Source organism: Lutra lutra, chromosome 8 (assembly GCF_902655055.1).
Source record: "Lutra lutra chromosome 8, mLutLut1.2, whole genome shotgun sequence".
NCBI classification, from domain to species: domain Eukaryota; kingdom Metazoa; phylum Chordata; class Mammalia; order Carnivora; family Mustelidae; genus Lutra; species Lutra lutra.
Genome location: NC_062285.1, coordinates 23,051,622 through 23,069,050, shown reverse-complemented (window position 1 = coordinate 23,069,050; position 17,429 = coordinate 23,051,622). Strand labels below are relative to the sequence as shown.

At 41.9% G+C, this 17,429-nt stretch overlaps 1 protein-coding gene across 2 annotated transcripts in view; it reads right to left on the bottom strand.

Annotated features, from left to right (window-relative positions):
• RSU1 (Ras suppressor protein 1) overlaps positions 1-17,429 on the bottom strand; it is a 188,470-nt gene that overhangs the window by 78,306 nt on the left and 92,735 nt on the right. Inside the window, exon 8 of one of the 2 annotated variants that reach the window (XM_047739403.1) lies at positions 5,484-5,616. The exons of the other annotated variant lie outside the window; for it this stretch is intronic. Within the exon in view, the coding sequence (XP_047595359.1) occupies positions 5,484-5,616 (133 nt within the window). The remainder of the gene's footprint in view (positions 1-5,483; positions 5,617-17,429) is intronic. 2 annotated transcript variants of the gene reach the window in all.

Genomic DNA, 17,429 nt, shown 5'->3' with positions numbered 1-17,429 from the left:
CCACGTTGAATGGGATGCACCTTCCATTTAAAAAATGGCACTATTTTGCATGAGCTACAAAATTATAGAAAAATAAGGCTTCAAAGGGCATATAAAAACTTGATGTATCAAGAAAATGGTGAACATGCACCAAGACAACAGAAAAATACTAATTACGTCTGAAGCACGCCCGAATGACTGTGTTCAACAACTTAGCAGAAAAGCAAAGATCTTTCAAATGTAAATTACATGAAGCAATCTATCCAGAAAACTTGGGAGAGAGACTAAATTGTTATGTACTCTTCTTCACACAATCTGTTTTCGTCCTCTTCCTTTAAGAGGGAGGTAATAATTTACCAAGGGAACGAACAGCTCAAGGTGAATGTCGAAGATCCACAGCTGATATTCCTTGTCCTGAATGAGGTCTGTTCAGTGGAATAAACATGTCTCAACTCCTTGTGCTGGTAACACACTATCTGGAGAAAAAGGAACGCTGTGCCATTTTACCAATGAAAACAAGCATCAGATAAGGGATATGACACAGTTCCATCCAAAATATACCTTATGGGTTTCCTACTCCTCTTTGCTATTTCTTAGCGATGTTAGGTCAATGCAACATATTTGCATGCAAATGGATCCAGGGCCATCAGAAGTTTGAATCTTAAATTTTGTCTTATGGAGGAAATGTGATAATACATTTATTAACTTAGGAAAGGGTGGAAATATACATATGGAACACCTATAAGGGAAATATAAATTACCAGGAACCCAATACACAGTCAACTTTTAAAAATAAAAACAATATTTTATGTTCAAAGCTTTAGGGGGAAAAAAAAAAAACGCTGGATCTTCATTTTCATGTCTACTCTAAAGAAATATTGTTTTTCTCTGGCATAATTTGAGCTATTTTCAGATATAGTAATGAATGAGAAGTCTACATTTTTCCTGCCTTCCTGTGTCACTAAGTAAAATTCACTAACTGCTAGAAAGGTCCTGGAAGTTTAACCCTCTCCTTCATCCTTCTGTGATATTTATAAAACCATCTGCTAGTTCTGTGCATCCATTTATACTTCAGCAGAAAATAATAAGATTTGGAGAGCTTTGTTAGACAGGATTTCCTTCCAGAAAGAATGGTCTCAAAATGAAGGGATCACCTACTCGGTTTTAAATGCTGCAGCCTTTTGGTAGACCAGATAGATTGGTTATTCGAGGGTCTTCTAGGTCACTGACGCGGCAGCCATTAGAGGATATGCTAGCTGTTTAAGAAAGGCCCATTTACATCCGCCATAGCCTGTACACAGGTTTGCACGCAGCGCAGAAAAAAGAAAACATTTCTTAGTTTGAACTGTGCCAGGGAAATAAGTTCAGAGACAATCACCAGCAAACAAAAGTCGTGCTTCTTACAAATCAAACAGGATGACTTATTTTGCTAGATTTCTAGCAAAAAGAAATTGCCGGCATTTTTCTCATCATGGCCCACCCCTCGCCAAGTGTTGCTTTGTGAAAATGCTTCCACTAACTGGCGTGAATAATCGTAAGGCTGGTCTTCACTCAAGATTAAAGAAGAAAATAAAAATTGAGTGACTGTGGCGCCTATCCCTAGAGACAAAAGCAAGTCACAGGGCGGGAAGAATGACGGGGAAGCATTCTCTGAGTGATATCGCTCTGGAAATAAGGCTTTAGGACCACCATACTTCGCAAATTGCAGCCTTCATGAGGATGCCTGCTTTCCAAATGCCTCTTTCAACCAGCACATTTTCAGCCAAACATTTGTCAAACCTCGCCTTTTGTTAAGAGTTAACATGTCAGCTTTTAAAATGGCTTGTAGTTCCTATCCACCTTCCTTGATGGAAATGTGAAAAGTGTGAGTTACTCCCTTTCACAAAGCATCTTGTCAAGGATCCTGACTCTAATCTGACTTCTCCTTCTGGGGAGGGGGGAAAAAAAAAATCTACCTTCTGGAAACTTAACAAGTGGTGACTATTCAATCCCAATACTGCTTCACAGAGATAAGGGTGGTCACGCAAGGAGAAAACCAGCGCCAAATACAGAGTTAAGGGGTGACCGGATATAGCTCGACCACAGCCGGAAAATGCTAACGCCCTCGTAGGGTTTGCTCTTCAACAACCTGACCGAGCCAATGACCGTACTCGAATAGAGGGAGTAACATAATGAATGGGCAACGCGGTGACACCAGCCAATATGTTCCCTTTGCTGAATGTATGATAAATGGACAAAGAGCAGTCCCCACCTAAGAAATGATGAGGAGGATGTGATGGATGCCCCAAGTGTACTCAACGGAACCAGCTCTTGAAAAATGACACCTCGACACCCTCCCAGCCACACCTAGCCACCGCTCCTCCCAGCTCAAGTGCACAAGTTCCTGTCTTCGCCACATTAGATCATCTCAGAGCGTTTTAATTCTTCCTGCACCCTGATTTCACTGTTTTGGTTCAAATGTCCACATCCCCTCTTGGAAGTCGGACCATCCATCTTCTCTGCCTGTCGCTGCTCTAGACTCAAAGGCCTCCAAGGATGTGCTTGGAACATGAAGGTCGCTGTGAAAGTCAACCACGGACGTGGATGAAAAGGAAGCAAGCCAGTAAGTTCTTTACTGACCTCGCTTAGGTAAGGAGGCAACTGGTTAGAAAAAAATGGCAAAAAAGGAAGGCAATTCATCAGCTACTTAAGGGCCAAAGCAAAATTAAAACATGCTTTCTTGGTATTCTGAAGATCAATATGTAAAAAAAGGATTTGTTATTGGAAGGGGTATACATGGCTTATAGAAAGTTGTAAGGAAGCGAAGAGTAGAAACCGCAGCTTTTAGAACAACATACCTAAGACAAAGGAACTGAATGTGAAGTTGGCTTTTCTGGAAAAATGGGAGTGTAATGAATAAAATGCCTCCTTAAAAGTCATCACGTGCACAGCTTTATGCTACAAGTCCTCTGATTAGGAAGGAGCTACTTAAAAAAAAAATTAAAGAATTAAGTTGGGTTCTAGTTACAGGAGGTTATGGCAATACACAGCTATTCACATAAGAGAGAACTTTACATGTTAAAATTCAGTGAACATAAAGGTGGCATTTTTGTGTAAGTATTTTTTATAAAAAAGCCCAAGATTAAGAGTCTTAGTGTCTTACCTAGTTAATAGTCCAGGTGTTTGGCTAGTTATATTTGGTAACGATGGAGTGAGCACAGCTACCACGGGGGGATGGGTGAAGGGTGGAAAGTTGAAACAGGGAACAGCGAATACCTCTCTTTCCCGAGGAGGAGAGAAGAGGAGAACCCCGAGGGAATTTGCCGAGGGGCCCTGCCCTTGAGGAGGTCAGAGCAAGTGTATCCTCCCCACGGAGGCTCACGAAGACTCCTCTAAATACAGTGAATGGAGTACTAACCTGTCCCCCTAAAAGGGGTCAACAACTCTCCTATGCTTACTTAAGCTTCTGAATGTTCATGTCACTGTTTAGAAGATAATACCAGTCTCCAGGAGGAAATCAAAAAGTAAGCTGGTGGGCAAATTGCTTAAATTACTCTGATCCTCAAAATTAGAGAGAGAGGGCTACAGCCAACAGACACGTTACTGATAAAAATGTCATGCCATATACTCCCTTTCGAATAACCGAACAATTAACCCAGTGAAGTCAAGAACCTCATTCATCCGAAATCCTAACCACATTCAAACAACCAGAAATAGTTTATAATATATAAGAAATAGTGTATAATGGTGATTAGTTGTAATAATGACTAATAATGACTCCGAGGTAATACAATATCCATAAATTCACAACTGAATATTTTAAAATGAAATTAAAATTAGAAGTGCTTTTATATGCCACATATTCTAATATGTTATACATTATAAATTAATGGATGATAAAACAAAAGATCATTAGCCAGAATAAAAAAGAGTGTTTTGCCCAGTTCTCAGTCAAAAACAGCCTGCTTGTAGATTTTTCTGCATGTTAAAATGTATGCAGAGATTTTCTAAAAAGATAACCTACAAACCAAGATCTATGGAGATTGCCATTTACTAACAAAAAATTAGACAGCCATCTAAAATGGATGATAGCAATGATTAACAAGAGGAACAAAATGAACAATAAGCTGCTAATTTGCAATGATATTTTCACACATTTTCATAACGAACTAAATTTCCAAGGCTGAGCTATATTCATGTTTAAAGAAACTATGTATATAATTGCACGTAACTCTGTGGTTCATGAAACAATAAAACACATCTTATACTTCTCTCATTTTACTCTTACAGGTAAGGTTTAAGATATATTGCAAATGTCATGGTATTATCTTAAAAGAAAACTAAACCACGTTTTAAGCCACTTTCATAGATGAGGATACACTATCATGTCAGCAATTCTAGTCTGTTTGGTTTTAACGCCATTGTTCCTCACAGCTCATCTTCTCTGGGATTCTGCCCGATGGAAAGAGGACCATAACAAGCTCCGTATACAAGAGTACACGGAAGGGGGCTCCAGAACCACAGCCCGCCATGTATAGGCAGGGATTCTGCCCTGTTGGTTAATCCTGAGCCACTGACCCAGCACAGATTCAGCAAGGCCGTTGAGTGGGGGGCACTGTTCTGATCCCCCAAGTGCAAGCTCCTGACTGCACGTGACCCTTAAAGTTCCTCTAGCTCTTCTCAAAGGTTGGGGCTGCACACAAAATCAGATTAAAGCAGACTGTGGGTTTTTCTTTTTCAAGTCTCTTCTGTATTTGCTTAGAACTAGCAGAGACCAGATTTGAGCATCAAGGATCATGGAAGCATAGGAAAGAATGATCCCTTCAGTTGAGGGTGGGGTAGGACGAGGGGAAAATAATGCCAGAAGATACAACAACAGAGCAAGGAGATGTGCAACAATTCCTGTCCACCTGGACACAATGAGGAAGAACCAGATGCAGACGGTAAGGTTTGGGGGCCTGGCTCCCAACAAGCTGCCCTTGACCCAGGGCAAGGACTTGAGGGATTCTGATGCTATGGCGTAAGCGAGCGGATTCCTCTTCCTCTTCTTCTGCCCCTTCTTTTTCTCTTAGAGAGATTACCATCTTGCTAGAGTAAGAGCTTCTGAAGAATAGAATGATGCTCCCCTAGTAGTTTCTCCTGATTCTATAAATAAACTGCTTAACAATTTTGTTCATAACATTTGTTATTCTTTGCGTTCAAAGGAGAAAAAAAAACATGCTGATCTTACCGTGTCTGGTGAATTTCGTTAGTGCCTTGAATATTCAACTAATACCTTATACCTGGAATACTCAACTAATACCTTTTTTAACAAATTTGGTATAAATTCCCTTTGAAAATGTCAATTAAAAATCATCCATTAAAAAAAAGAGAAAATTACATGTGGTTATTAATAAAACATTTAAAAATACGGTAAGCTAACTGCTACCAATACGATAACATCATATGTTAATTTTTTAAAATGGTGTAATTAGAAATACTATAAAACGACAACCTATTATTTTCAAGAATCACAGTCTACTTACTACTTGTACGTCTCAGAACGGATATATTCAAAAACATGGGACACGCCAAGCTGGAACTGGTCAGCAATTGGGGTCACCCAGGGATTGTTCTCTGCTTTGAACACTTGCTTCTGACCAGTTAAATCCAAGTTTCCTGCAATGATGGAAGGAAAGAGGAAAAGGTGAAGTTCATTTCATCCAACACAAATCAGATCTAAGAAGTACTGCCTAATAACCAGGGCACAACACCAAATATCTCTTGGATCATTTGATTTTATTTTTAAAAAATGTGTTATTTCAAGTCCTCAGTGGTATGAAAGCAATGTTAGTCCTAGTACGCTGCCCCAAGAAATTAGGAAGGGAGAGAGGGAGGAAGAAAGGGAGTGGGGGGGTCAAGGTAGAAAGGAAGTAAACCTGGAAGTTCTTGTAAATGCAGCACATGCTTTATTTTCTAGGTATTTGTTACAGAGGAAAAGAAAACCAAAAAACAGCCCATACACAACTGAAAGAAACAGTCACATCAGAACTTTCTGAAATCTTGACACTGCGCATCACCATTTGTCCAACGTGATCTAAACCCAATCCAATCAACACCACTATTCATCAAAGTAGAATATGAGGGAAGGAAGAATGCTGTCCAGGTAAAATTATTATTGCATTCTTAGGTACCATAAGCACATCAAAGAATCAGCGCTAAACAAATCTCATTGACATGGTCATGCTAGAAATTCACATCTGTACTGTCCTTATTAGTTGACCTATTACCTTTAAAAAGCATGTGCACCTGAATGTTTATAGCAGCAATGTCCACAACAGCCAAACTATGGAAAGAGCCCAGATGCCCATCAACAGATGAATGGATAAAGAAGATGTGGTGTATATATATATGATGGAATACCATGCAGCCATCAAAAACATGAAATCTTGCCATTTGTGACGACGTGGATGGAACTAGAGGGTATTATACTAAGCGAAATAAGTCAATCAGAGAAAGATAATTATCATATGATCTCCCTAATATGAGGAATCTGAGAAGCAGAGTTGGGGGCTTGGGGGGTAAGGAAAGAAAAAAATGAAACAACATGGGATTGGGAGGGAGACAAACCATAAGAGACTCTTAATCTCACAAAAAAACTGAGGGTTGCTAGCGGATAGGGGAAGAGGGATAGGGTGGCTGGGTTGTGGGCATAGGGGAGGGTATGTGCTATGGTGAGTGCTGTGAAATGTATATGCCTGACGATTCACAGACATGTACCCCTGGGACTAATAATACATTATATGTTAATAAATAAATAAATAAGAAACTTAAAGGCTGACCAATTGTGTGTGGGGGGGAGCATTTCTTCATTTGATTCTCCAGCAATCCCTAAGCTCAGTCACTGACAGCACTTTATAGATGAAGAAATGGAATGGAAACATGACAAAATTAAACAACATGTTTCTAAGATCTGAAAACTTAAGAGTGGGGATTTGAACCCAAGGCTTTGACTCTAAATCTCGTATTCTTTCTAGAATGTCTGGGGAAACTATTAGGTTACATCTCCTAGATCAACCAAGGATGGGTTAAGTAAGGCAGCATAAAAAACCCAGTAAGCGCCACCCAACTGAATATCATCTGTTAGTAATTGGTTGCCTTTTTTGTTTGCTTGGTATACTAAAAAATGGAAAAGGCTACATGTGAAAGAGCGTCTCATCACACACTTGCCTACACAAGAGACAGGAACAGGGCGGTTATGGACCAGAGATGTATGCAGTTTATCCGGCGGGGGGTGGGGGGGCTCACCAAAGGCCTTTCCCTATAAGCCCTACTGAGGAAGTTCATTTTCAGACTCCCAGTCTGCAGGCCAAGGCTATATAAACATAGACATCCAGCAACCATTCTTCCCAAGACACATCCAAAGTATCATGTTTGTCCTGTTTTGAAACTCTACTTGCCAATTTTGTCTTAACTGATAACTCAAGATAAGGAGGACACACTCCGGGAGCAGGTATGCCTTGAAGCACATAATTTCTCAGCTGATCTAGGCTTTAGAAAGGAACGAACATTTTTACTGGGAAGATAATGTAATATTTCTTCCTAAAAGAATGCAGAGTTTCAATCCGTCTTCTTTGTTAGATGAACTTGTACTATTCAGGAAAAAAAAAAGACCAATATAAAAGTGATTACAATTTAATAAAACGCTTTTAAAGAAAATTAATACTATCAAATATTACCAGTGAGTAATTCATCATGATCTTTCCAAAGCTACTTAGAATCTGTCCGTGTTAAGTACAAAAATTAGCAGATAAATTTCTCTCCAAGATTATCAATATTGTCAATTTCCTTATCTTAATGGTTAAACATCATTAGTCAGATACTAAATCATTTGGTAAATTAATGGGTTTTATTCTCTAAACCATGAGTCAGAAAACAGCCTAGGGCAAATGAAAATCCCAGAGCTGCAGAAATTCTCTGCTGAGCTGGGTATCTTACTTCAGTTGTGACCTTATAGGCAATGGGCTATTTGTTTGTTTTTATCTTCATTTGGGGAGGGCTTTCAGCTTTTCAAGAATAAGAATGATCTCTCATTTCAATTCCTCTGTAATTCTTATCTTCTTTTAGGTTCTCTTTTGCTATACTCTATGCCCTCGTCCTTTTCTGTAGCATTCTATTTTTTTTCCCAGCTTCCACTTTTCCTAAAAATGAATACAATGTCTGAAAAAAATTTTCCATGTAAAAATTACTCTAAAAAAAAAAATCTGTATTTCTTAAGTGTCCTGTGTTAAATGCACACAGAATAGGTTTCCTGCGGTTCTTAGCAAGCGCGGTCATTGAGGGAAAGGGTCACAAGCCAGACATCAGTAACCATGGTATAGCAAATCACTAAGTTGGGGGTAAAGGCACTAGAAGATGAACACCTCTCTTAAAACACTGACCTAATAAACAACATGTGCTTACGTATTTTCCCGCCTCTAAGGTGTGCCCACTGACATCAGCATGAAATCGACTATGAAAAAAAAAATAACAGAGACATTTGGAAAAAATATATGTACTCCAAAGTGGCTAAGCAAAGAAGAGAAGTCATGAAAAGCACGAACTGCATAAGGAAGCAAAGCAATTCCTGAGCAAAGGGATGTACTTGTTAGCGTCTACTCTGACCTAAAGATCTTTCCTCCCTGTTCCCCAAAATTGTTAACCCTACTGAGGAACAGAGTCTGAATTTCTCAAGGGTATAATTTGATCCGATGAACATCCAGGACTCCCCATCGTTCATACACTACCACGAATTAACTCAACTGGATTGCTTTCCTCTTAACCTTTGGTTCAGACTGGGATCACAGCGACTCTATAGTTTGTGGAAGAAGAGTTGGGGGAGGAGGGAAGGGAAATAGGAGCACTGAGCACTTCTCACCATGCTGTATTTTCAGGGCCCCGGGTCAGTGTGAGAGCACCATGGACCAGGGAAAGGCTCAAGGAAGGACCCCACCACCCCCTACACCCCTACCAGGCAATGCTGTTATTCTAAATTTGCTCAGGGACGATGTCCATGGGACAGCAAGAGAAAGGGGACTCTCTTCCTTCCTGGGCTGTATCACAAGCTCCCTTCCACCAAGGTCCAAGGGTTGTCCCAAGAATGCAAAAATACAGGTAGAGATAAGCAAAGCAAATGTAATGGATCAGCTTTGAATGTGAGGTCCAAGTGCATATTTCTATGGGAAAGCCGCACCTGCTTTCTACCACCTACAACCTACATACCCACAAGGGAATGTACACGGCCTCTTGTTAACTTATTAACAGCCTCTTGTGAAGCCTGCAGCCTTTTTAGTGGTAATCCTCTGAAAATCACGTACTGAAGTTCCATGCTCCCTGACTGCCACACATGGAAGACAGAGCTCGGGGAATAATGCCAAAAAAGGTCAGCCGTGTTCTCTGGGCCCTTTTGTCTGAAGCCTCTGACCCCCCCGGAGATCCGTCAATCCCTAGCAATGTCTCTATTTAAGTGCTGTCAAAGGAGACAGAAGAGGCAGAGAGGACTGCTAACGACGTCGGCTAAGCAGAGCATGCAGGAGACACTGGATGTGGGCTAGACACATACCCTTTGGGGAAAAGGAGTGTGAGAGCCGGGGTACACAAAGGACCATGGGATGGATCTTCAGGAGCACTTCTGTTTCTCTCCCTTCACACTCGTCTGGCGCTCCAGCTGGAGGGGGTGGGGGCCTGGGTTACCTTCCCCCACCCCCACTGGGTATGGAATGACGCTACTGAATCAGATGCCCGGGTCTTCCCCGGGGTTCCGGGGACTGGGAGGTCACTAGAGAAGAGAGATTCAGGTTCCCTGGGGCAGAAACCCCCCAAAGGACAGCTTTGCAGTCAAAGCTGTGTTTTTGTAACAGAGACCCCTGAAAACCCTGTTTGGCATCCACGGCCAATCTTACGGCAGGTAACTCTTGCAGGTGACAGAGATGCACGTGGCACGCGCCGGGCCGGGCACGGACCGACTCTTCAGAGCAATAACCGGGCTCCGCCTAACAGGACGTGCTTACTTTGCCTTTCAACTTCAGGTCATCTGAGGCGAGTTCGGTACTTGCCTCCGAGCAGCCCTAATCCCCCCGGCCAGCCAGCTCTGTGTCTCCGGACTCCTTACCTGGCGGCGCGCCGGGACAGGATGCAGCCATTTCAGAAGGGGGTTTGTATAATCAGAGTAAAGCCAGGCCTTGATACTGTGTGAAAAGATGACACCCGCCTCATATAAGTCCGGCAACAAGTTAACCCTGGCCGCGGCAGAGCTCATCTGTCAGCTGTCGGAGGTAGGTTCCCTTTTAAGTAATAACATGCGGGAAGCATCCTGGCCCGCTGTCAGTCAGGGTACAGTCCCCCCTCACTGCCGCACGCTTCAGTGCGTCTAGTTAGGCGCCCTCACCCAGCTCCTTGATTAGAAGCCCGAGCGGCGCGCTGGTGGTGTTCTAACAAGGATCAGGCAGCAGGATTAAGCACTGTGACAAAGAGGATCTAATAAGCTAGAAAGTGGTGCATCTACAGACACGCTGGCTGGCTCCCAGACACAGATTCACTCTGCTCCGTCTTCAGTGGGGAGGCCCAGGCCACAGGGGAAGGCAGCTGGCACCGTGATTAGCGGTGACCCCCTGACCGTCGCTGCTATGAAGATCATATATCACTCAGAGCCGTATTCTGCGATTGCAAATTGGATTTTCCATTTTATTACCTGCAAAAGGACCACATATGCTTCCTTCCAGAGCCTCTAGTATTGTAAGCTTTGTGGTGTGACCGTAATTTTGTAAACACTAAATCATGCAAAACAATCGTTCGTTCTCCTTGCTGGTTATAAATGGGATTGAATGCAATAGGCAATGGCGGCCCCATTAATAAACATGGTCATTTTCACTTATGGAAATTGGTTATTTTCATAATCACCCTGTTTAAGAATTCTTCCCGAGTACTCCAAATCCTGAACCATGTGGCCAGTAAACATTAGTTGTCATATACTAAGCAATCCAGAGGATCTGGGCAAATTTCTCACATCATCAGAGCAGCATTCCCTCCCTTCCTAATTCCAAAATAGAGTTCTTTCTAAATTAAGGCACTCTCAAAGCCAGGGGCTCGCTCACAGAAATCTAAGGCCATGGTCTAACAAGGTAAAACTAGCAAACCATGGCTGATTGGGTAGTCTATCATTAGTGTACTGGATTTGCCCAAACGCAGGTAATTGATTTTCTGTGGAAGGGGTCTAGATGGGATACTATGACAGCTGAAAGATCACCTCTGTTCCTCAGCGAGTGCACACACAGAAGCAACCACAAATGACTCCAGCACAGAATAAAGGCTGTGTTTATGGCTGCTCCATACATAAAAAAGAGAGCCTATACATAGATCTCTATAATTCTTTTTACTACATATATGCCGCTAATTATGGAAGTACATGATTACAGCTAAGAAGGGAAGATGGGAGGTTCCTACCTTCTCACTTCACTGGGTGGAAAAGGATCGTAAGGATCATAAAATAATGCTGACATTGTAAGAGTAAATGTTTGTAGTAATAACAAACTGTGAACAAACAGAATGTTCACCCACAGGTAAAAAGGAGAATAATATTCCAGCCCTACAGTTATCAACATGAACAGAACAGATTTTTTTTGCATACATTGACCTAGAGAGAGGTCTACAGTGTAATAAAAAAAAAAAGGCATATTCTAAGTTTGTTATGATTTAATTTTTGAAAAAGAAATAACATATATATGCATGAGTAAATGTTTATGTGAGAAAGAAAACGAAGAAGACACATCAAATCATTAATGTGGGTTTCCTCAAAGAGGGAAGTTAAGGCAGGACAGGGATTTGGACCAGCAGAACAAAGGGTTAAACACTTCATTTTGTCTTTTGAGAATTCCATGTGCTTGCAAGTAGGGATAATTTTTATAATTAAAAAAGAATAAAGTGGGCTGCAAGGAAAGGCCAAAACAAATTCAAAATACATGAGGCCCATTGGGACGCCTGGGTGGCTCAGTGGGTTAAGAGTCTGCCCTTGGCTCAAGTCATGATCCCAGGGTCCTGGGATCGAGCCCTGCATCAGGCTCTCTGCTCGGCAGGAAGCCTGCTTCCCCCCTCTCTCTGCCTGCCTCTCTGCCTACTGTGATCTCTCTCTCTCTCTGTGAAATAAACAAAATCTTTTTAAAAAACTAAACACATGAGGCCCATTAATTAGCACCAAGGAGGGTATCTTATTTTAAAAACAGCATCATCCTACTGCAGTGAACACCAAGCTTTAGAGAGGATGGTCTGGGAAGCCTGAGCCGGACTGAGCATCTAGGTCTGGAGCGGTTTCCCCTTCCGCACATCATCAATGCAATCACAGTAAGCTGGGACGTCTCAGGACAGCTCTCAAGGATTCCGAGGGGAAACTGAGACCACCCTGTCATCCTGGCGATTGTGTGCTTAGCCTTTCCAGCAACACATTCTTAGAATAGGCTTTCTGGTCATTCAATACACCCAAAGCACTGCTGCTTTAGGATACTTACTTAAACTAACAGTTGCCCTTCCGATCTAGTCAGGGGGGAGAGTACAATTTAAATTAAAACAAGAATAAAAATAATACCCTGCCAAGTGGCTCCAAAGAAAGCAGCATCGGATTTATGTGTATGCCTGTGGAAAAGGGTTCAGAAGCCCTTTTTGCAATGAAGAAAAATAGCATTTTACACACGTTTCCCTCTGATGTTCTTCTTGGCCATTTGACGTCTGTGCTCCAGGGTCCCACAGAAACAAGGGGCCCTCAGTCACATGTAAACAGACGTACCCACCAGCAGAGCAGAGGCAACTCCCATGTGCGCCCCCATAGTTGCTCCCATCTTGCGTGTCTCCTTCAATGGATGTTAAATAGATAATTCACGTTTTTTTTTTTTAAAGATTTTATTTATTTATTTGACAGGAAGAGATCACAAGTAGGCAGAGAGGCAGGCAGAGAGAGAGGAAGGGAAGCAGGCTCCCTGCTGAGCAGAGAGCCCGATGCGGGACTCGATCCCAGGACCCTGAGATCATGACCTGAGCCAAAGTCAGCGGCTTAACCCACTGAGCCACCCAGGCGCCCCGATAATTCACATTTTAAACCTGCTGTTCACACAGCATTTCCCAATCATTCTTTCAAATGGGGGAGGTAACATCATTTTTGCTTGCCAGCAAAATTGTATTATATAATGCTATCAAGTGTAGACAAAAGCTCAGGAAATCTGGCCAGAAGACCTGGCCCCTGATCCTAACATTCAAAAACTTTGACCCAGATCCTTTGAGTAAATCTTTGTGTTTTTGATTTTTTTGTTTGTTTGTTTTTCTTTTTTCCTGAGCTTTGGTTTCCTTGGCTGCCCTGTGGGGATAATAGTACCGACTGACAGGACTCTGTACAGCAGTCAAAAAGTTTATAAAATGGTTCTGTAAACTGGAAGTCATTATATAAACATAAAATACTCTTCTCATTACCAGTTTTTTTTTTTTAAGATTTTTATTTATTTATTTATTTGACAGAGAGAGATCACAAGTAGGCAGAGAGGCAGGCATAGAGAGAGGAAGGGAAGCAGGCTCCCCGGGGCTCTATCCCAGAACCCCGGGATTAAGTCCTGAGCCGAAGGCAGAGGCTTTAACCCACTGAGCCACCCAGGCGCCCCTCTCATTATTAGTATTTTAAGTGGAGTCTGCAAAGGACTGAAAATGTACACTTCAAAGCAATTTGCCTAAAACAGGTTTGCTCAAGGAATTGATAACCTCCCAAAACCGAATGCACAGTGAGTATCATGTACACGGTAACCCTCTTATGAAGAAGGGGCCCTGTTCATAAGCTTCTCAAAGGTCTGGGATCAGAAAAAGGGTTAAGTTCAACTTTAGGGACACTGATTTCACTTCCTGGAAGACTGAAAGATCCCTACATGGCTGCAGCCTGGGGCACCCTCCTGGCATCAGTTCCCAGAGTGTCCTGGGACATTCACTGTCCTCCCCACCCTCAGCCTCTCAAGTTCCCTGGTTCAGGACATCCTTCTGACCACCTGGGAAGCTGGAAATGTCAACACCCAAGGGAGCTTAAGTCCCCCTGAAGACTCCAGGAGAAATTACTGATTAATGCAACAAACCAAAATAAACGTATGTTCAAAGATTAAGTTTCAATATCAAAACTTTTCATAGGATTGAGAAAGGTATCACAAAGCAGCCTTCACCAGAGCTGTGTAAAAGACACCTATACAGAATGGCCACTGTTCTGATTTTAAAATATTTTTTTTCAGCCAGTTTAGCATTTACTTAACATTCTATCTCAGGTTCCTTCAACAACAAGCTTTAATAATATCATTATGTAACTGATTTGTGCTGCTACAGATGGAAACAATTTGTTGTTCTCTTCCTGGAAGGCCCTCTAGCCCTTAGCCCCTCCCTAAAGCCCAAGGTACACGGGACTCACCATCACAACCACGGTGCCCATTTCCTTTTGCTGCCCAGCACACCTTCAGAAGAGCTGCAACTCCCTTTCAATGAAACATATGGAGGCTTAAGAAGTAAGGGGTAGGCGTTTAAGCAAAGTAAACTTTCTAAATGAACATCCTCAACATGTAAGAGACAAAATCCAAGACAGTATCTCCCATCCATGCTTTTGAACACAGAAGTGTAAGTGAATGCAAAGACTAGATAGAAGACATCAGATTATATCCTGTTCACTTGCAGTTCGTAAACAACCTCTTATCAAATTGGTACATATTCAAAAGGACTGTAATTCTCAGGATGGCCGAGGTTTGAGGATTAGACACTTCCCGACATGGCTGGTCTGAGAACAAAATGGCACCTCTTTACAGAAAAGTAATTTGGCAATATATATTAAGAGCTATAAAAACGTTCATCCTGTTTGACCCGGTGATTCCGTCCTGGTAATAAATTTATGTTAAGGAAATGATCACAGTTATCCCAATGATTTATGAATACAAATTTTCAATTCAGTGTTGCTTTTGTTCCTCCTCAACATCTGCAAACAACTCAAATGTCTACGGGGTTGGTTAATAAATTATAAGCACTCACATTATGTAGCCGAATGATTAAAAATATTTTCAAATAAAATTTAATGACACAGGGTAACGGTCATGACTTCATATTGAGCTGAACACAACAGGTTATAAAACTCATACTATGGCATGTTTTTTTAAAAAAGCATAAGTATTCACATGTATACATAGGAAAAAGAATAGACAAAAAAAAAAAAAAATACAGCTAAGTAGGTACACACAAGAATGGAGCCAAGACAGGAAGGAAATACACTCAGAATCCTAACCGTGGTCATTTCTGAATGGGGGTGGGATCAAGAAAGTTACCCCTTTTGTGTGTTTCTCAGATTTTCTAAAGCAGTAGTTCTCAAACTTGAGTGTGCATCAAACTTTCCTGGAGGCCTTGTTAAAACTTGCGGAATTTTAGATTTAGTAAGAGTTGGGAGACACAGGGAATGACAGGTTGTTGGCAGGGACGTGCAGAAAAAGGAACCCTAATGCATTGTTGTTGGGGATGCAAACTGGTGTGCCATTGAGGAAAACAGTATGGAGGTTCCTCAAAACGTTAAAAATAGAACTACGCTATGATCCCCTAATCACGGTACTGGGTATTTACCCAAAGAATACTAAAACACTGAGTCAAAAAATGTATGCACCCTTATGTTTATATCAGCATTATTTTTAACAGTCAAGATATAAAAGCAGCCCAAGAGCCCTCCAACAGAGTGGAGTGGATAAAAAAGATGTGGCGTATATGTATGTGTGTGTATGTATAAAAAAATGAATACATATAAACACATAAAAAAGAATGAAATCTTGACATTTAAACTAACATGGATGGAGCCAGACAGTATAATGCTAAGTGAAATAAGAGGACAAATACCATATGATTCACTCACATGTGGAATTTAAGAAACAAAAGAAAAGAAAACAAACAAAAAGAACAAAGAAAAACAGAGGCCAACCAAAAAGCCAACTTTTTTTTTTTTTTTTTAATTTGATAGACAGAGATCACAAGTAGGCAGAGAGGCAGGCAGGGAGAGAGAGGAGGAAGCAGGTTCCCCGCTGAGCAGAGAGCCTGATGCGGGGCACGATCCCAGGACTCTGGGATCATGACCTGAGCCGAAGGCAGAGGCTTTAACTCACTGAGCCACCCAGGCGCCCCCAAAATGCCAACTTTTAACCATAGGGAAGGAATGAATGGTTACTGGAGGGGAGGTGGGTGGGGGATGGGTGAAACAGGTGACGAGGATTAAGATTACACGCATCAAGGAGAGCCCTGAGTAAGGTACAGAAGTAGTGAATGACTATGTTGATAGAAGGTTTTTCAAATTTTAAAGAAAGCAAAAAAAGCTGAACTGAGTATTGAAATCTGTTGAACTTTTAGATATTATTACTAGTTTTACTGAAGATGTCAAAAAAAAAAAGCCCCACAAATCAATGAATGCTTACCACTACCATCCTCTTTGCCATTGTAATTATAATTGCTATTATTTGCCAAGCATGTACCACATACCAGGCGCATCAGATGTCACTCCAGGAGCTTTGAGCTTTGCACACATTACTCTAAGCAGTCACTACAATCCTGCATGGAAAGTATTATCAACTCATTTTAAAAAAGCGACCACTGGGGTGGCTGGGTGGCTCAGTCAGTTAAGCATCTGCCTTCAGCTCAGATCATGAGCCTAGGATCCTGGCATCAAGTCCTGTAGTGGGTTCCCAGCTCAGCGGGGAGTCTGCTTCTCTCCCTACCCTTCCCCCTGCTCATGATCTCTCTCTCTGAAAAATGAAATATTTAAACAAAAAAACAACCACTAACACTCAGGGAGGTTAAGGTCATCCGACTGGTATAAGGCAGAGCTGGGATTCAAAGGCCAATTTATCTGGTTCTTGCAAAGTCCTTGGTCTTTCCACGACAGGACACGCATCTCCTCCTACTGTGAAAAGGTACTGAGTGAGGCAGTGTTGGAACAGTCAGTAACTTGACAAAGTTTAAAGAGCCCTGGGAAGGCACATGCAGAAATACACCCCTTTACCTCCCTCGTGAGTCCAGAATTCTATCATCAGAAACATTATCTTAAGGGCTGAAAGCCTAGTTGCCGCCAGGTATTTTCTTTTCCTATGAAAACACCCTGGCAGAGTAATACAACAGGCTGATAGACTTTCATTAACAGGACAGACTGAGGACTTTTATTTATTATTTTTTAAAAGATTTTATTTATTTATTTGACAGAGACCACAAGTAGGCAGAGAGAGAGGGGGAAGCAGGCTCCCTGCTGAGCAGAGAGCCAGATGCGGGGCTCGGTCCCAGGACCCTGAGATCATGACCTGAGATGAAGGCAAGAGGCTTAACCCACTGAGCCACCCAGGGGCCCCAGAGAGAGTACTTTTAACAGGCAGCATTCACAGAGACACGTATGTCCCTATTCACCGTTGTCAAGCAACATCTGAAATGGTACTTTG